This window comes from Alligator mississippiensis, chromosome 5 (genome assembly GCF_030867095.1).
Source record: "Alligator mississippiensis isolate rAllMis1 chromosome 5, rAllMis1, whole genome shotgun sequence".
NCBI lineage: Eukaryota > Metazoa > Chordata > Crocodylia > Alligatoridae > Alligator > Alligator mississippiensis.
The window spans coordinates 28,476,743-28,496,849 of record NC_081828.1 but is presented as its reverse complement, the minus strand read 5'-3'; the positions used below and the strand labels follow the sequence as shown (position 1 = coordinate 28,496,849).

General features: G+C 39.9%; 2 protein-coding genes across 3 annotated transcripts in view; one reads left to right on the top strand and one right to left on the bottom strand.

The window, feature by feature from the left end:
* Nucleotides 1-5,221, top strand: part of SYDE2 (synapse defective Rho GTPase homolog 2) — a 65,191-nt gene extending 59,970 nt beyond the window's left edge. Inside the window, exons 8-9 of the transcript XR_009462360.1 lie at nt 1,711-1,805; nt 4,838-5,221. The gene's annotated coding sequence lies outside the window, so the exon portion shown is untranslated. The remainder of the gene's footprint in view (nt 1-1,710; nt 1,806-4,837) is intronic.
* DNAI3 (dynein axonemal intermediate chain 3) overlaps nt 3,060-20,107 on the bottom strand; it is a 47,353-nt gene continuing 30,305 nt past the window's right edge. For both annotated transcript variants that reach the window (XM_014594605.3, XM_019489056.2), the window contains 10 exons: nt 19,257-19,330; nt 16,886-17,033; nt 15,056-15,143; nt 12,780-12,910; nt 11,298-11,361; nt 8,930-9,060; nt 7,829-8,033; nt 6,732-6,823; nt 5,211-5,333; nt 3,060-4,148 (listed from right to left, as the gene is read on the bottom strand). In XM_014594605.3, coding sequence (XP_014450091.1) covers nt 4,011-4,148; nt 5,211-5,333; nt 6,732-6,823; nt 7,829-8,033; nt 8,930-9,060; nt 11,298-11,361; nt 12,780-12,910; nt 15,056-15,143; nt 16,886-17,033; nt 19,257-19,330 — 1,194 coding nt within the window. In that variant the 3' untranslated portion in view covers nt 3,060-4,010. The remainder of the gene's footprint in view (nt 4,149-5,210; nt 5,334-6,731; nt 6,824-7,828; nt 8,034-8,929; nt 9,061-11,297; nt 11,362-12,779; nt 12,911-15,055; nt 15,144-16,885; nt 17,034-19,256; nt 19,331-20,107) is intronic.

Here is a 20,107-nt window from a genome sequence, read left to right as displayed (position 1 = left end):
CTTGCAGCCTCCCAGCTGCCTGCGCAGTCTGGGCTCCATGGCTGGCAGCAGCTGCTTAGAGCCTGGGCTGGTAGTGGTGTGCAGAGCAAAATGGCCTTGCCTGCCATGCTCGGCATGCGTGCCAGGGGTTGCTGACCCCTGATCTACAGTGAAGACAACCTTAATGCCTGCCCTGCATTCCAGAGCTGCCTGCTTTATCTTAGGTAAAAATGTGCATTTTAATACATTTTTGTAGCTAAAAGCAACATTTGTAATGGGCAGAACCCGTTTTTATCAAGCTTGCTAGGAAATGCATCTCTAGTGCTGTATGTGGCATGATTCTTTCTTTTTATCCTGTGCTGGTTAATGAAACAACATATCACAATAAAATTATCTCCAGCCTAGGTGAGTAATTTCTACAAGCTGAAAGGGATCCAGCCCACCTACTCCTGCTCCCATTAAACACAGTGGGAATTTTGTAATTTTTTTTTTTTTTTTTTTTTTTTCAGAAGGGGTAGTATCATTTCAGCATGTTCCTATCCAGGAGTGAATGCCGAACAAATGTCTGTCCTTAAACAGGACAGGTTAGTCTCTCCTTAAATCCAGGAGGTCTGAATACTGTGTGTTAGGGCTATCTGGCCAGTGCTGAAATAAACAGTAGAGTGGAAGGGACTGACACAGGTGGGATGTCTGTGAATACCAGCTTGCTGTGAAAGAGCATACTTGCAGCCTCAGATGGCATTGCTTTCCAGCAGATTGCTCTGTAGAGCTGAGAGAAAAAAGTATATATTGAGGCTGCCATTATTCTTTTCTTTTTTTTGTGCTGGCTGACTTGCTTTTTCAACACAGGAGCAAGTTAGTGATCACATGATGGAGTTTGGTTTTTTGTAGTCTGCAGTCCTATAACTTGAAGTTCTTTAAAGCTGCTCCAAGAAGTCATACATTTCACTAATGAAATACAGGCTTCATAAGCAACAATAGGACTTCTTAATTAATTGGCTGTAGGATACTTGCCATAATTGTGCTAATCAATTTTTGTTAACTGTTGATTTAACAAAGGGAACCGCATTTCCCTCCCATTTGATCTCTGACTGTAAACACAACGTTACATATGGCCAGGAAATGGTTATTAGGGTTTTCTTCATTTTTCATTTAGAGATTGCTTAATATATAGGAACCATGAAGCATGGCTGTAACAATATTTAAACACCAATTTAAAAGTCAAAGCCTGATTGTTTCTGATCTCATTTCTAAACATATGTGCACTCTGTTTTTCTTTTTAATGGCACACTAGAATTGCATCCAGATGATCCTGGACTGCACTTTAAACCTTACTGAAGCTTTAGCAAGTGGTAAATACACATCATAGAGAATGAAGCCTTGGGACCCTAGCCTAGCCCTTGTTGGTTTATGGGATGTTGTCAACGTTACCTGAAATCTGTGTGTAATCTGTATCTTGGTGCACTTGGGGAGCTTGGTTTCCTGAGTTTCAGACTGGCCTTTGTACCGCTGCACTGTAGCTCACTATCATAAGTCACCTAAAGTTTCCGTTGGCAGAGACCCCCCCATGTGTGTTTGCTTTTGCATTCTAGTTTCTACTGTGACCATATGGACACTCATTTGACAGGCGTCTATAACCCTCAAACAGCTTGGTGAGTCATGGAAAGAGTGAATTCACCCGTATAGAGTTTAATCTGTCCTTCTCTGATACATTTAATTTCCTCTTGACAGGCTCTACTCAGTTACATGGTATGTGACCTGGCTATTGAAACCTAGCAACAGGCAGAACACTGCATTATGTAAAGAGTCATCTCTGTGGATAAAAGGTGAACATTAATATTAATGAACTGTTATTCATTTATGCTGGTGGATATTAAAACTGTTGTATAACATGCCTTGACACCTCTCAAAAGTAATTGTCTTTTAACAGAAATGCAAGCAATCAATATCAACTGGTCTTACTAATGGGTATTTTTTTTCAAATATAACATAATATCCATGAGGGAACAGTGTATTTTATGGATCTAGTGTTCTATTAAGCATTTACCAAGCTAAAATAGGAATCCCTTTATAATCTGAGTAATAAAATAATGATTATAGGCAGAGGTTCTTGTCACTAAAGTTATGGCCTTTCCTGCTTTCAGGGGAATCCTATGTGTTTTTAGATCTGTGGTTTTGGCTTGGCATCATAGCAAGAAAGAGACCAGCCACAAGGTTAGGATGCAGATAAAGAATTAATACTCTACTGCTCTGCATAATTTGTTTTAAATTGCCATGATTCTTCCCCAGATGTAGCAATGTTCATCTAATTTTTAGGTGTGGGATTACCTTTCGCTTTAAGCATATTGAGTATCAAACAGATTTCAAGATATATGGTGTAGGATACACAGCAGTCCCAAAACTCGATTTACAATTTCTCATGAAGTGAATTAATATAGTAACATACCTGGCTTTAAGAAAAGAGGTTAGGAGTTTGATTTTTTTTTTTTTTTTTTAACCTCTTTGAGCAATAGCATCATCTCTTTTAAGGATCATTGGCAGGTCAACCCTAGTCTAAAATTTAGGCCTAGTTACAGTATGTTCTTGTCAAAATCCAAGACCAATAAAAAGCTTCTATGGATTTTTTTTAATAGGAAAAGATTCTTAAATGGATATCTGTCCGTGGCATTGTCACCACAATCATTGCAACATTAGAAGTAATGAGTGGAACTATATGGAAACCTTGCCATCTACCAGTACTTTAGAAGTTTTGCTTTAAAATTTCATCTGTACCTTAAAGATTCTGAAGCGGCACCAAATCATACCTTGAATAGCATCCACACTGCATCTTCTGACAATATAATTGCTGCAGTTCTTGCATGAGATTACCACATTTCGGAGTGAATAGCACCATAATTCCATTCATGTCACTTCTTGGTTAAACTGTTTGTGGGGCAGTATTTTTGAACCATATAGAAATTGTGGGCATTGTTCCTGAGCTGCCTTGGTTCCCAGTTAATAGCTAGGTGCAGTTTCAGGTGTTGGTTTTAGTCTGTTTTTACAGCTTCAACTCCCAGCCATGTAAGAATCTCTTTCTCCTTGTGTGTTGTCATTACTTTTCAGGTCATCTGAGATGCTAATTGATACCACTTGGTGTAAATTGGAGAGGGCTGATGATATAGCTGATAATCTTGGCTGAGGATGCTTTAGCTCTGAACCTTTCTGCATGAACGTGTTGTGTGCTCATATTTGGTTACCTGCAGAGTACATAGCAAAAACTACCTCTGATCTCTGGCTTTGTAGCGGGATGAGGGCTCTGGACATAGGAAAAGATGAAATAGAACAGTGGGGGCCAAGCTTTTCGACATGTGCACCACAAATTAGCTCTGCACCTTCCCTGAGTGCTAGTCCAATCCCCTTCCTCTGCCCAATCTCCTGCTCTGCTTTTTGCTTCCTGCCTTGTGCTCTCTGCCTGATTTCCTGGTCCACCTTCTGCTTCCTGCCCAATCTGCTGCGGTGCTGCCTGTCCCTTCTCTGAGCTATCAAATGCCACATACAGAGGCTGGCTGTGATGCTTGTGCCACACGTTGGCCACTGCTGGAACAGGAGATGTTTGGAGCAAGACTTGGGTGGTCTAATAAGAAAATGAATATCCTGTATTCAGTTCTATGGTATGACTGATACAGTTTTGGCTTGGCTTACCGAGTAGGCTTTTCATATAATATTGTTAAGCAGGTACATATCTGATGGATATGTGATGAGAATAAATAAATAGACAATTTAAAAGCAAATTAAAACAGTAGACTGCTCATGTTTGTTTAACAGTACTCATGGATGACAATGCAGGGAATATATACACGAAGCATATTTTCTCTTATCTACAACTTTGAGTAAATGACTTAATAAAACTAGTGGGCTAGTACTGCCAAGGTGTTAGGCAATTTATCTCCACAATTGTCAAACTAAATATATTTCTAATTACATATGTACAAGTTTCACAAGAACATAAGATGTCTTGAAAACAACAATGCAAGTTGGCTATGCTAGTCCAATCAAGAGGCATGTCCTTCTGGCTCCCTTAGCAATCCAAGGTCTATCAGTACCTTTTTTTCTAACTCTAGAAACTCCAAATAATCCATATTCATCTGTTCTTCCATTTGTTCTTTGGATTTCTGTGGATGAACCACTCTCTAAGGAAGAAAATATTACTATTAGCTTTGAATCATTAACACCATTCTATTGTCATTTTTAGTCAGTGCTCCAACTTCTTTGATCTGTAACCATCTAGAGAATGACCTCTAGGATCACATTCACAGAGCTGCAATTTCATCTACTGGGTGCCAAAACAAACAATTGGCCAAAAGACTACAGGCAGGCTAAATTTATTTTACACAAATAAAGTTATTTAAACAACCAATGTTAATCAGGTTTGAAATTAGCAAGCTACTATAAAATCTTGATATAAATTATTTGACTTTAAATTTTGCATTTGATTCGTACACTTTAGTTATTTTCCCTAAAGAAAAGTTCTTTTCCTTTCACACCTCACACACAGTATTCTTTATAAAATACACATTATAACATTACCTTTCCCACAAGAGAGCTTTTGCATTTTTAATAACCAGCAGGAATGTGCTAAGATCAAGGGTAATAACAGCTTGTTATGTAATGCTCTCAATTAGTAGATGTGAAGGATGCACAAACAACTGAAAACAAACTTAAATTACATTGTCATGAACTAGAATTTCATCTCTCTAAGGCTGCTGTAATTTGTCAATAAGGAAGGTGTTGCTTTATGATGGCAAGGTGCAGTCCTGCAACCCCTTAGTAATCATTGTTTCAACATTCCTGAGTTCAGTGGGACCATTCTTGTGTTTAGGGGATACTTGCACCAGTAGGGCTGGAGTTTGGGACCTGTGACTGCTAAGCAGCATCTTGGAAAAAGATGACCCACATCTGACATTTTGGAAGAACAACTGGGTAAGAGGAAAAGGAAAATCCTAGAGCTGTCAAATGGAGATAAATGTATCGGTCTAACCCTACTCAAGTCACAGTGTTCTGCTTGAACAAGGATGGAGGATGAAGCATGAGATGGCACCATGTACTCTTTTCCAAACGGTGGCGCACTCCATAAATATGCTCAACAAAGCTATTTTTAATTTACAAAGCTTAGAAATGGAAATAGCAGGGGAAGTGTTGCCTACAGTAAATAAATAGATACAGCTTTCTTGTCAAACTTCAATAAAACTTACTGTTTTATTTCTCTGTTTTTCTAACTCTATTTCTTTTCTTTCTCTGGCTCGGAATTCTTGTCGCTGTTCAAAGTAATCCAGATGTTTGACTTCTCTCTCAAAGTAATGAAGGACACTGGCACGCTAGTAACATAAAAGCGAGCATGGTTTATGATCACTGGGCATCTTAATTTATACTAGTTATCAACATACTTGATACATAACCCATCTATAGTAACATTACATTGGCATAATGCAGGGGTTATCAACTGGGGGTACATATACCCCCGAGGGTAATTGGGAAGGCCCTAGGGGGGTACATGCGGGTGGGCAGGGCCGGGAGTGAGGGCAGCGGTGCCCCTCCACGGACCACACAGATGCTGCCCAACCAACTGGACGTTGGTGGCTGCTTGCCCCCCCCCCCCCCCCCCCAGTCTGTGCCTGGCCATGAGTCACCCCTCCCACCTGGCCGTGTGCCACCCCCTCTGGTTCTTATCTGGTTGCTGGGGGTACACTTTTAAAAAGGTTGAAAACCCTTAGTATAAAGTATTTTTTAAAATACAGACAATAAAATACAATTCTGTAATAATATAAATCAGTGGGTCTCATGGTGTTGGCCCTGCAGACCAGACTAGTAGTGCAGGGCCAAATTGGGCTCCATAATGACCCCATGTGCCATGATTAGGCCCCACCCAGCCCGATGTCCTGGAATTAGGCTCTTGGTCCCCATGCTGCCTCCACCCATCCCTGCATGCTGAGATCAGGCCCTATGCTGCCCTGATCTAGAAGTGCATAAATGAGTATAAGAGGTCTGAGAAAGGAAGGAGAATAAGGGGAACCAAGTAGCTACCAAGAAAAATTGCTAGAATGGACAAGATGGCTCTAATTTGCTTTCCTTGGGAAGGAATGAGACTAAGTCAGTTATGGAGAGAAAGAAATGCAGAATGTATGGAATTCCACAAATTCTTTGTGATAGGAATAGTCCTTGATCACCTGAACAGCAAGTACAATCAGGTAAGTAAAGGCCTACAGGACTGGTCCCTAAAAGATTTAGAGCTAGGTTCTCAGTGCAAAGCTGTACTGTGTCATTGACTTAACTGGAAACAGGCCAAGTTTAAAGGGAAAAATTGAGACAAGCACAAAGAAAATAGGGAGGGGAGGGGGATAGGGATTTAGTATATTTACTTATCTGAGTGTTAAGTCATGTTTTGATTCACATAGTTTATGAAAACAGGTGACACGATGCACATGGCCAAAAAGAGTCCAGGCTTTCCTACATTTGTCATGTTCTTTGGTTATAAAGGTGGAGTTCTGTGCACTGTTTTCCAGTACTTGGGTTTTCCCTAGTGGTCTCCCATCTTAATACAGGGCAGGCTCAACTTTGCTTGGTACATGCGATATTATAAAATAATAGTGGTGGGGCATAGTGACCCCAGTTTAATCACCTTTAATATGAAAGCATCTAATAATGCACAAGGACATTTCTCAACTTTTCCAGAGGCCCCACAAAGTATTTGGTCATATGTAAAAGATATTACAAACCTCATTGCTTGAAGGATGACTTAATGTCCAAGAGATTTCTAAAATATGTAGTGTTCCCAAGTCATCAGATATGGCTAAAAAGTGCTGCTTTGCTGTAAGGTTATCAAAAATAAAAATGATACAATTGGCAGATTGGCATATTTGCATAACCCTCAGACCTCAGGACATAAGTCATCCACTAATAGTTAGTTTAGGAAGAGATTCCTTCTATAAATAAATTATTTCTTAATTATCCATTATGGCATTTCTTGCCTCTGCTCCAGATGGTGGTATCTGGCAGGAGTCAACACTAGAATAGCTGGGCTGTTGGACTGATCTGTTATGACAATTTCCATATTTCTGTGTTCTTACCCATGAACTCTAGCATTACTTGGTTAGAATTTCTATTAAGCTATTCATACACCATACCAAATATGGTTATTTGAGTCATTGTAAATTTTTAGGTTGTACCCACAGATCCTAAACAGGCTGGGAACTATTTGTGCCAGGCTCTGTACACACTGCAAAGATGGTCCATGTCCATCTTGGTGTCTGGTAAAGAACATGGAATTTCTGTGGCTTCTTTGGTTTCCCACAGGAAAAAGTAAATATTTGAAAGCTTTTGTTTGTTCTATACAGTACGTTATGTAACAAGCCTGCGAGACTAATTTAAAAAATGTGTTATGATGTACAATTTCAAAAATAAAATTATTAAACCTCATGAAGCTGTTTTGGAAATGTACTAGCTTGCATACTGATGTTTATTTTAAACATGGAGAAAGTAAACAGCTCCCAAAGGCCTGTTTTTTGTTTTCTTTTTAACAGCAAAAAATACCTTATTTTGATTATTTTTCTAACAAATGTCCCTTACTACAAATTATTTTGTTTTGTTAGAAAACAAAAGAAATGGTGCTTTTTTCCTAACAAAACATGAGAGGTCCCATCCTGAAAACACTTACTGGTATGCACATGCTGAATTTTATGCAGAGCACAGTCTCCCAGACTGACTATGAACAGTCAGTAACACTAAGGATTTCCATAAGACTTTGCAGGATCAAGGTATAACTTATTTTAAAAATACAATGTTATGGTAAAAAACATCATCACCATCAACATACAAGAGACAATCCAGGGTTTAATGCAGGTGATCATGGATATAGAGATGTTCTGGGTCTGTGATGGTTCATGAGTTTTCTCCAGTAGGTCCCAAATATCAATATTCCCATCTTCTCTACCAATGAAAAATACTCCTGCTCTTGACAAGGACCAGTGTCCTACTGTATATCTTTTTGGGGAGCAGCATGATTGAAGTATTGGTCCACCCTTAATTGAGAGAGAGAAATGCAAGAGTCAAATCAAAGCAATCAAAACCAAACCCATCTGTTCCAAACTATTTCCAACCTCCTGCTTTTGAAATTTGGAACCATCACCACTAGAATGACTGTAGTAGAAGAATAACTGTAGTGTCAAAAAATGTGTTTAGTGCTAGACTGCCACAGAAAAGTGGAGAAATAAGGAAGTACATGCCCATTTCCTTAGTTGAGGTATTCTGGCTTTCCATTGCCAAGGTCTGTCGTTTCTGGGTTTTGCCTAATGCAACTAAACTTCTGTATTTCAAATGGTAGATTGTGAAAAATGCTTTTCTCCCCTCTCAGTTGACCAAGACTTCCCCACTGGTTCAGGCACTCCTGCAGTCATTCTCATCTTTGCTATCTCTGAAAGAAGCAGCTGCATTTCCTTCTACTCAAAACTAGCTGTTTTGACCTTCTACATGCCATTAACTCCAAACAACCAAAAGAAATGACTGCATATTACTTGTTTTCTCTCTGCTTTTCAGATTATTTTTGGCTTCACTGTAATTTGTCTCAAGCTTCTGGGCTTTGTTTATCCTCAGGATCCTCTGACAGCAGACTGCTGGAAATGGAAATAGGTTGCAAAGAAGCCACAGTTTTCACAAAGCTGTATTAGAAAAAGTTACTTCCTCTCTCCTAGGAACCAAGTTTACAAAACTTAAAAAAAACCCCAACTGAGCAGCAAAAAACAGCTGCTGCATTTTTTTTAATCAATTTATTTCCAAATGGGAGACTTGGCTATCTACCATCACTTCCATAAGTACTGCCCTGGAGGCAATATGTTATGGTTACTCTCTGTTTTTATCTCCATCAATTACTGTTGATGGAGTTACTGTTTTTACAGTAACTGCTTTCTCAGTAACTTACTGTAACACCTTCTTTCCATATGGCAAAATTCCAGCCTCCAATACTGAGAATGATGTCTTTAAAAAACGGAGATCTCTGTACAGTATTGACAATTCCATCATGGATGGTATATTTATTAGCTGGTTTCTGACCTAAAGAAATTAAAAAGATGATTGTTACCTATAACTCTATTTCCTCTGGCTCTGATCCTACAATCTTTCTCCCAGTGGGGATTATTTTATACTGAAATAAGGTCTGCAAAATCAAGCTCTGTAGCATTATATATTCCTTCTCTTAGGTGCCTCTGATGCAGATGCTTTGGAGCTGAGTAGCTCAGATAAAGCAAAACAGCCTCAATGTATCTAAAAATTTGTACAAGGGGATTCTTGTAAAGTCTAGCTCCTATAATGGTGAATGCCACCTGGCTAAAACACCTGATTACTTGCCTATAAATGTGGGCGCTTGAGAGGAAGGACTGCCGCAGAGGGAAGGACTGGGGTCCCCCACCGCTCAGGGGCTGTGCAGCCCACTGGCAGATTATGTGAGCAGGCTCTGCCAAGGGAAGGAAAAAAAATGGCGAGAAACCTAATCCTAACCTTGGTTAGGTGGATCTAAATGTAACAGCTATATATACCCTAAGTCTCTTTGCTGTAATTTTCTAGTAAACTTTATCAGCCAGCTTCTTAGTGAGAGTCCTGTAGGCCAGAGGCTTAAGAGGGGAGCTATTAAAAGCATGGTTCCTGCCTTTCAAGACTACGTTTAATTAATTCAGTCATTTATATTAGTGTTTTCCTGGTCCACATGTACTTTCATGAAATGCTGACACTATTTAGAATCAAGAAATATTTATTTCTATTTTGAAATATGCTTCTCACTTGTCTATAAAAGGAGACCTTGAGTTGTGCTTCTGTGAATTGGTAGATTACAGTCAGCATTTCTTAGTTCATGACCAAAACAATAAAAGCAATTTTAATGTTCCGGCTTCTCCCAATATAATGTTCTACATTGAATACCCTCAGCTAAAAATGCTAATATTCGACTAGTAAAAGCAAGTGCCATTCCAGTTAAAATTAGGGTGTCAAGAAATACCAAAATTTGGGTTCTTACAGCAGTATTATGTCAATGCAGTTGCACAATATATGTAATATTTCTTGCACCTAATTTTATATTGTCACATGAAAGCTCAAATATTGTACAGTGTTAGTTCTTTAAAACATCCCCAAACTGTTCAAAGTGCACCATTACTATATCAGCATTGCTGGAAGAACCCTTTACATTTGCAGACCTTTTGATTTTAAATGCATATGCAAATGATGTATTAATAGTCGTTTCTTCAATAATTTTGTTATGTTTAGCAAAATTGAATTTCTTATTTTAAATGGTTTCATTTAAGCTCCGAATCCCACAACATGCTGAAGTGAATATAATTTTGGAGGTGGAAACCTCTATATCAGGGGTAGGCAACCCTGTGGCACAGGAAGGCATTTTGCTTGGCACGCAAGCCTCAGGACGGACAGCGGGGGAGCTGCAAGAGGCCTGATCCTTGTTGCGGCAGCACAGCCCTGGCCCCTTCCCCATCATCCGCCTCAAGGCACACATGCACCTGCTGCCGGAAATAAGCCAGACTGAGGCTCCCCCGACTCTGATGCAGCTGCTTGCAGCCTCCCCTCTGCCTGCTGTGAGCAGCCTGGGCTTGTTGTGGCAGACAGGTAGAAGGCTTCAAGCAGGAACTGTGGAGCTCTGGCCTGGCTCGTTTCTGGCAACAGGTATACACACGCCTTGCGGCAGATGGTGGGCCAGCAACTGGGGCTGTGTTGCCACAACAAGGATTGGGCCCCTCATGGCTCCTCTGTTGTCCACCCCTGGCACACCAACATCTTACAAGTTGAGGTTGCGAGTGTTTTTGGCACTCTGCCCAACAATGTGGCCAATCCCTGCTCTACTTTGCTACTGCTGCTTTGTGTGTGTGCTGGACACAGGATTTTTTTGTAAAATTGTATTTATAAGGTGTCAGTATATCTGCTTGTATTTAAGTCCCACTTAAAGTCCAGAACTGAGCTGCTGATGGGAATAGGCACAAGAGCCCACATTTTCGATGCCAATTCACTTGTTTTGACTACTATAAATGGAACTGTTTTGTTTTGATCATTGATCATCTTTTCACAGTGATGATGGAATGGCTATACTCTGCTCTATCGTAACAGTTGAACTATTTTCAATATTGGTTTAGGATCTCATTTCTAATTACTATTGTCAGTGATGAATCAAATTGGTAATGCAGGCTTCCAAATTAAAGCTCTGTATAATTAAAGAGGGCCTAAATCTCTCTCTCAAAAAAGGCTAGTTTTAAATGTGCAATATTAGTTGGTGGCAAGAAACCTGAACTTACTAATCAGTCTTCCCGTGTCACTTTCTCTTTCCATCTTCCAGTCAGAATAAATGAGTTCACCATCCTATAATGCGGGAGACGCCAAATAGATACAAATAGCAAAACAAACCATAAAAGAACTGTTCAAATGGAGATCAAGCAGTGGGTTATGTAGTGGGTTAAACTGCAGCTCTGGGGCTCCCACCCAGCTGCCACTCCCCCCATTTTTCTGGCTACAGAAGCAGCAGGGCTCTCCAGGCTCCCTCTCCCTTTGGCTCCCCCTTTCCCACCCCACAGGGTGGGGCAGTGCAGCTCAGTTCAGCCCACACCTCTAGGGGAGGCTTTGCCCTGGAGTACTTCAGAGGTATGATGGAGGAGCCTGCAGCCAGGGAGCTTAGGATGAAGCAGGGTGCAGCAGAAAGGCCATGAAATGTGAGGCCCATGGGAGCCATGGCACCCGCTGGTGCAGTCCCCAGCTCCTTAGAAGCTAGACAGCCTTGCAAACCCTTAACCAAAGCTTGTTATAGTTCCTGTATTTAAGGTTGTAAATTCTGATTCACTTTGCTAAATGAAAAAATTCAATGCAAGATACATTTTGTGCAAAAAATGTTTTGCTATGAGCACAAATACAAGATTTGGAAACTGTTCACATTACTTTTTCATCTTTGGGTTTGGTTGGTTTGGCTATGAAATAAAAACCTCTTGAAAGTACTTGTGCATGTGCATATTCCCACTGTAGGTGCACGTGTCCCTCAAGTTCTCAAGCCTGGAGATTAATTTGCTTTAGCAACGTCTATACAGTGCACATATGCTCTCCCCTCTTCATGTTTTGAATTGAGGATATTAAGGGCAGCATGCTCTCTGCTCTTCCATTCCTCTCAACCCCCTTGGTTTGAGATGAAATGCTATTTTCAGTGAGCTCGGGTCAGATATGGCTTACAGCCACTTTGAAACCTTTTGCCCTTTTTCTGTGTCCACTTTTTCCCGCCTTGTATTCATCTTGATAGTACTCTTACTTTCTCAGTACTTTTTTCCGCCCCTCTCCCTCCAACAACATGCCCTTTTCAGTGTCCTGTCAGCTGTCTTGGGGCAATCTTACCAATTAATTCATGAAGAAAATATGTAAATTCATCAGTGGACACATCTACACATGATGCTATGTTACCTTACCATAGCAATGCACTATGGTGACATAGCATTTGCAGGCAAAAACCATGACACTGCAGCTACGCTGCCGTATTGACACGTTCCCTCATTCTAGCGCATTGCTATGGTGACGTAGTAATTAAAAATAAGCATGCACGGTCCAATACGGGTGTTACTGCAACATCTTTTAGTACTTCCAAAAGGAGGTACTAAATGAGCACAGTAGCAATGGTGCCATAGCGGCATGTGTACATGAACCCAGTGTCTAGAAACAGTCAAATGTAGCCCCATTATTTTAAAATTTTTCTAAGTAATACAAGTCATACATTTATAATCAAAATATTTATTTCAACTTACTTCAGTTCCAACAAAAAAGTTTGTGGGGACGTTCTCCAGCAGCTTAAGAGGTTTGGCTGAAGGGACCCTTAACTGCTTATAAGGACTTCCATCTATAAATAGTTCTGGTTGGAGCTGGGATTGTGCCCTATCTTGAAAAGAATATGGATACAATGATTTAGTTATACTTTATAAGCTACCAGATCAAATAGCTTATCTTCTCTAAAGTAATTCTGGGGTGAGAGGTTAGAATTTCTCAGATAACAAATAAATATGGGAACAAAATCCCAGAGATGAAAAACCTTACTGTGGTTATGGAATACTGCTTTGGAATCTGGACAGATGCACACGTTATCATGAAGCAAGTTTGGGTGGGGATTTCAAGCATGTTAGTGAATCTGTGACAACTGCCATGATAAATGCAAGGTAGCTTATCCCTTAGTGAAAGTGCAGTAAGTTGCCTCACATGTACTACACAGTAAGTGTGTGCATCCAGGCAACTGTGGTTAACATGCTATGTATGCAAGTTCATACCCTAGTTTACTTCTCTATAATTTGTTCATGTCCCTGTACTCTTACATGGGAAGCTGAGCAAGTTTCAAATGTGGGTAGCTGTGAACAAACAATACTCTTGTGGTATTTACACTTTACTTTTTATTAAAATGTCCCACCATTGGTACAGCTGTATTAATGGCCGTCACACAGGGAGTATTAGAGTAAGCTACACCTGCTCTTTTTATTAGTGTTAAGAAAAACAACGCTGAGTCTACACTAAAACTTCCACTGAAGCTACTCCATCAGAACAGGGAGAGTTTAAGAGAACCTCAAGTACACGAAACGTGCATGCTGCTTCTGTTTATAACGTCATTAATATAACATCAGGAATGCAGCTATTCTGGATCCATGCAAAATGGCTAAGCAGGACTGAACATCTGGGAAAAGAGCCAGAAAAGCTTATCATTTGAGAATTTTAAACCTGTGACTAACTCCAGGACAGAGCTGAATTTGGGCATGATCCTATGACTATTATGTGCCCGAGTAGTTCCAGTGACTTTAATGGGGCCATTCAAATGGATAATGTTCCTAAGGTACATGTTTTTTGTTGTTTGTTTTTAAATCTTTCGGTTGGAATGAAAGATTATGGAACTATTTCTCTTGATATTTGGTTTGTATCAACTTTGACAGTACAGCAGCATTTACTCTAGTCAGTAACAGGTTTAAAACTAACAAAAGAAATACTTATTTATGCAACATATAGTTAAGTTAGAGAATTCATTGCCACAGGAGGTGATGGAGGCAGTTAGCCAGGTTCAAAAAGAAACTGGATAAATTCATGGATGATAGATCTATTAATGGCTATTGAACAGAATGTTTGGAGATGTTTTCTCTGGCATCTCTAAACTAATAATGGTGGCTACCAGGGAGGATACTGAATAGGGGATAGATCACTTTAGAGATACCCAGTTCAATGCTATTGCTTTATAGAATCCATTTCTGCCACTGTCAGAGACATAATACTGGGCTAGATGGATGACTGGTCTGACCCAGTATGACACTTCTTCTTGTGTTCTTATGTTTACAAGCTGCTTCTCAGCAGCCTAAATAGCCTGGAGGAAGTATTGTGTTGATGCAGCTGTATTGCTTCTGATTCTGGCACTAGCTTGAGTGTCTTTATAAGGTGCTGCATTGCAATGTGTAAGCATACCCTCTGTGTCTCTGGTAACACTGTAAAATAGGAGTAAAAGTATTTACTTGCTCTGAGGAATGCTGTGAAGGTAAATTTATTAAAGGTGAGGTAACTAAGATGAACAGGTTTACTTCCTCAAAGTATTATCTGACAAAGCATGGTAAAGAGTTCTTGCTTCTGAAGTGAACTGAGCAATTGGGGGACTAGCTTAAGGTATAGAAAACAAAGCATGAAAGTGATTGTTGTTGTTCTTTTTAAAGAATATTGTATTTTAAAAAATGTGTTCAAAATAAGAGATTAAGTTTGATACCAGAATAATTATGTTACTAACTAAAGCTTAGCTGAAGTAAATGAGAGCAAATGCTTATATGAACAAGAGCTTGCAGGGGCATTACAACTTCTAATGACCATTTTATAATCTGTTTCCCATTTTAATCTTGAATTCTATTTGGCTCAGGTTGTAAGTATTCATGTTTGTATTAATACCAACATATGTAGGAAACATTTGTTTCCAGGTCCATTACTTATAGCATAATTATATTTCTTATTTTTCTTACTGTGAATTCAGGAAAATCAGCTAATCAAAATGTACATTTCCCTAAAATATTACCTTGTATTTTGTAATGGTAATGCTCTTCAGTGAAGCTAATTCTGGTAGGACTGTAGTCTCCACTTGTATCACTCTTGGATAGATTTATCTAGTTAGTACGATAGAGAGGTTGTTTAGTTGTGTTAGTATAAAGTCAGGTTCAGCCACTCTAAGCCAGTTAGTTTCTAAGATGCCAACTTGCCCAGTAACATAACTGGGGCAGTTGCCCTGGGTGCTAACTTTGGAGAAGTGTGGAGGGGCAGAAAGAAAACACTACCACTACAGTCACACGATCACATCAGTGGACCAAAGGTTACTTTTGCCCCCATGTGTCACAGCTCCCTGGGTGCCCTGCTGTGTTGTTACACCTCTGACCTTGCCTTACCTTCTGTTTGTACAACAGAAACATTTGATAACTCATTTTGTCAAACACTTAAGACATAACACTAAATTGCTTCCTGTTGTAACAGTAAAGACCTATCATTCCAAAATGTGTTCTTTAAATTCCATAAACCCCTCCTTCTCTGAAGGAAAATGAGTCAATAGTTTACTGTGTTGTGCTTTCTTCTGTCTAGACCAGGGGTGGGCAAAATGGTAGATCTGGCCAGCAGCCGGACTCCATTTCCCAGCAGTCCTGCCTGTGTTGCTGTGGCTGGTTTCCATGGAGATCCCAGCAGCAGCACCATTATAATGTGGGCCAGGGTGTCCATGGAGGCTGGCCCCAGCAGAGCTGGTAGGGCACGCAGCTGGGTGGGGAGCTGCTCAGTGGCCAGGGCTGGCATCTTGCAGCAGTGACAGTGTGGTCTGAAGCTGGGGCAGAGCCATGATCCACTGCCCAGGGCGTGCAGGCAGTAGATCACAGCTCTGCCTTGGCTCTGGACCACGTTGTCACCTCTGCAAGATCCAGCTCCGGAGCAGCTCTTTGCCCTGTTGTATGCCCTGCCAGCACTGCTGGGGCTGGTGTCTATGGAAACCCTGGCCCTGCACTGTCACAGTGCCGCCACTGCTGGGGTCTCCTTGAAAACCGGCCATAGTGACATGGGCAGGGGTTGCTGGGAAATGGAGTTGCCGCGGGCCCAATCTGGCTTGCAGGCTGGACTTGGCCCACCCCTGCTCTAGAATGTCTCAGTCTGCTCCCACAAAATTGGTGGTTGTCTTAGTCCTGGTTACCTGTATCTAGGGTGACCATATGGAAGTCCCAGAAATCTGGGATGTGATCCAGGAAATCCAGGACACTGCCCATCTTCCCCACCCCATGGTCTCGAAAGCTGGTGGAAGTGGGACTATGTGCTGGGCAGGCAGAAGTGCCTGCCTGCCTGCCTGCCTGCCAGGTGCTCTGTGCTGCTCCAGCTCCCAGCCAGACTGTGCCCTGTGCCCGTGCATTTCCAGGATGCCCACTGTAATTCCCAGCAGCCAACTGGGACCAGCCTCTGAAATCTAGGAGTATCCCGGCTATAATGGGACACATGGTAATCCTACCTATGTCCGTTCTGGCTCCCAGAAGAAGAACAGAATACATAGCAGTAAAATTCTGGCAACTAATATATACTACTCCCAATACAACTCCCTTGTTGTATGCAAACTTCCTCAAGGGATCATTTTAAAGTTCTTGTGAGTTAAGTGTGTAAATCTGTCCTGCTCTGTTGAAATTATAGAGGGAAAGTTATAGGAAGGACAAATATTTTCCCTCCATTAATTGCAAAAAAAAATCAGAGGAAAAATCAGAATGCTTTGAAAGATCACAGGGCATCTATGGCAGAGAGAAAAATACCTTGTTATAGAGACATGACCGTAGCTTATTTTAATTTACAGTCTTGCTTGGTTCCTCCACAGTATAACTGTATACAGTACCTTCATGAGAGGTCTCCAGCTGAGGTCTAAATGTGTAAAAGTAGTAGGGACATCAGGGGGTGCCTCTATTGCTTTCTCTTCTTTTGTTTTCTCAGATGAAGCCTGCACACTCAGTTTGGGAGCTCGAGTATCCCAAAACAATATCAAGCTGAAAAAAAACACTCATTTGAACATTTTGGTAAGCTTTTATTTTACACCTTAGGTTTGGACCTTTTATCTTTGAACTTAGTATAGCAAAAGATAAAAGAATTGAGAAATGCAGAAATGGTAAACTAGTTTGTAGCTACATTATTCATAAACAGCAGCTCATAGTTATTCAATATTTAATTTTCAATCTGTTAATCATGTTGATGTAGCTAAATAACCATCACATTATTTGCTTAATAAAACCACATTCTAACAGAATGAAATCCCCTCACCTGCAGTTATTTGGTCTCCATGGAAATAGTATATGGAGTACTTTTTAATGCAATGCATAGTTAACTTGTGGAATTCATTGTCACAGGAAGGTGGTAGAGGCAGTAGCATAACAAGGGAAAATTAGAGGGACTAAACACATTCTAGTTTAAGTTCTTGAACAAATTTTCTCTTGTGACCAAGCAGTTCAAGTTTTAAGAAGTATTTCCTATAAAGTCTTCTGAATTTACCACTTCCTTCATTTTTCTTGAATGTTCCTATGGTCTTAAATTACAGAAGTGGGAGAATAGAAATTCCTGATCTACCTCCTCCAAGCTATTCCTTTTTTCATGTAATTTATCACGTGCTATCGTATGTGCCTGTTTTCTAAGGTAAAAAGTCCTAATCTTTCTTCTTGTGAGTTATCAAGAATTTTTCTAATTCTGCAATATTTTTAAATGAAATATTACACTGCATAATTATTCATTATTATTCATATTCAATAATTATTATTATTATTCATAATAATTATTCATTATTATTCAATGAATAATTATTCATTATTAATACTACACTGCATAATTATTCCAGATAAAGCCATGCCCTCAATGTAAACAGTGTATAATACTACCCTCCTTGCTACCATTACGTTCCTTATACAACCTAACATATTGGTTCCTTTTTCTTATAGTTTCATAATTGTTTCATAGTTGGTAGGGTCAGAAGGGACCTGAGCAAATCATTAAGTCCAACCCCCTGCCATGGGCAGGAGAATGCTGAGGTCAAATGACCCCGGCTAGGTGATTATCCAGCCTCCTTTGGAAGATCCCCAGGGTAGGAGCCATCACCACTTCCCTTGGAAGTTGGTTCCAGATCCTAGCTGCCCTGACTGTGAAGTAATGCCTCCTGATGTCTAGCCTGAACCTACTCTCAATCAACTTGTGGCCGTTATTCCTAGTTACTCCTTAAAACTATAGGTGCACCTAAGCTAAGGTCTTCATTGAGCTAATGATAACTCCTATGTCCTTTTAGTAAGCTGCTACAGTTAATTTAGAACCCAGCATTATTTTGCATAAATCAGCACTGAATTTCATTTGTCATCATGTTGCCCTATCCCCTAAGTTGTTTAGGTCTCTCTGAAGTTCTTCAGTCTTTTCTTTTTTTTAATCTAAATAATTGTCATATGCAAATTTTACTTCCTCACTTTCACTTCCCATTCCTGATAATTAATATATAAAACAATATGAGATGTACTCTGGAACTGTGAAAGAACCCACTGTTAACTTATTTTTTTTCTGTGAAGAAACTTGACCATTTAATCCCACTCTTTTCATTTGGCTTCTAGATAACCTTTGCCTCGAGTCACAGGACTGTTTAATAGACTAGTCTACTCCAGAAAAAATATTCGTAATGGTTTATGCCACAGCAACATAAATGGTCTTGCTGTTACATTTTGTTCTTGTAACCAGCATAAATCATGCCAGCAAAAGGACTCATTGGGGATATAACTATGTCTACAAAAAGACTTTACTGGTATAAAAATGGTTTTAAAATGTTATCTATAAAAGACATTACTGCACCAGCAAAAGTGTACGCTGTAAACTTAACTTTAATTTCTGTAGCAGCTTTTTGGGATGGATCAATTTAATTGGCATAAATGCAATTCTGCAGTCATCCAGGTCAATTTACAGAGGGACAGCAACTTTCCTGACACAACTTCCCTGCATGAAAGCACACCACAGCTAGTAGCTTGTAACCCCTTTGTGAAGCCTATGTGAAATGGGTTTTGTTGTGCTGAAACACTAGGATGGATTTCAGGTTAGTTTTGTTAGGAATTCATGATCCCGTGTTGTCCCATGGAACTTAGTGATTGAACATTATGGAGAGAAAAAGTAAGTTATATTTAGAACGCTTTTTGAAGGAGTTACACGAGTGTGTTGTGGTTATATGGGGAATATTCTTTAGAATGCAATACCAGTCCGCAGAGCAGGTTACAAGCTGCACACAAACTCCAGCTCTGTTTTCAAAAGTAAGGCCCATTTTGTTGACCTAAAAAGTAGTAAAGTGGTGAATGAGGAGGGGAAAAAGCAGCAAATTGTTATTTACTGAACTGCAACTTGCCCCATATAAAATGGGCATTAAGAAAGAAATGTACCTTCTGCTGTATTGTATGCTGTGGTACAAATCAAGGCTCATTAGCCAGTTGATGCAACAATAATGCAAAATACATTTAAGCAAACCAATGTATTTCAAGCAGATTGCTAATGCATTGATTTTTGGGGCCTTCTGCAGTTGAGTGCCTACAACTGCAGAAGAAAAATCGTCACTGAAAAAATCAAGCTATCAACACTCAAATAATCTACTGTTCTAGTACTCATTTGGCCTCATCTTCTAAATTTTACCCTGCTTAAGTAACTCGTCGAGGAATGAATTGCAAACAGCTAATAATATAGTAGTAAAGTGCTTTGAGTTCTGCTAAGGAGGTCAGTATAATTATGAGGCTCAGACGTGTGAAGGGATTTTCTCTAGTTTACGTAGAAGACTAGAATCCATGTCTTCTGGGTCTGTTTTTCAGTCCCCTATCCTCAGGCCACACTGTGAAATTATAATCAGAAAGATGCATCTCAAATGACCCCTGTTACAGTAATTATAAATAATTTAATTTATGCATGCTGGGCTTTCGTGTTTTTCCCAGTAATTGCTTTCTCCTAACTGATCACTTAATTTTTACTTTTAGAGCAGAACAGCATATCGGATTTGTTTTTAAGTTGCTTAGAGAAATAAGGAACAGAATAGAATGTGCTGCTGATATAATACATACTGTTG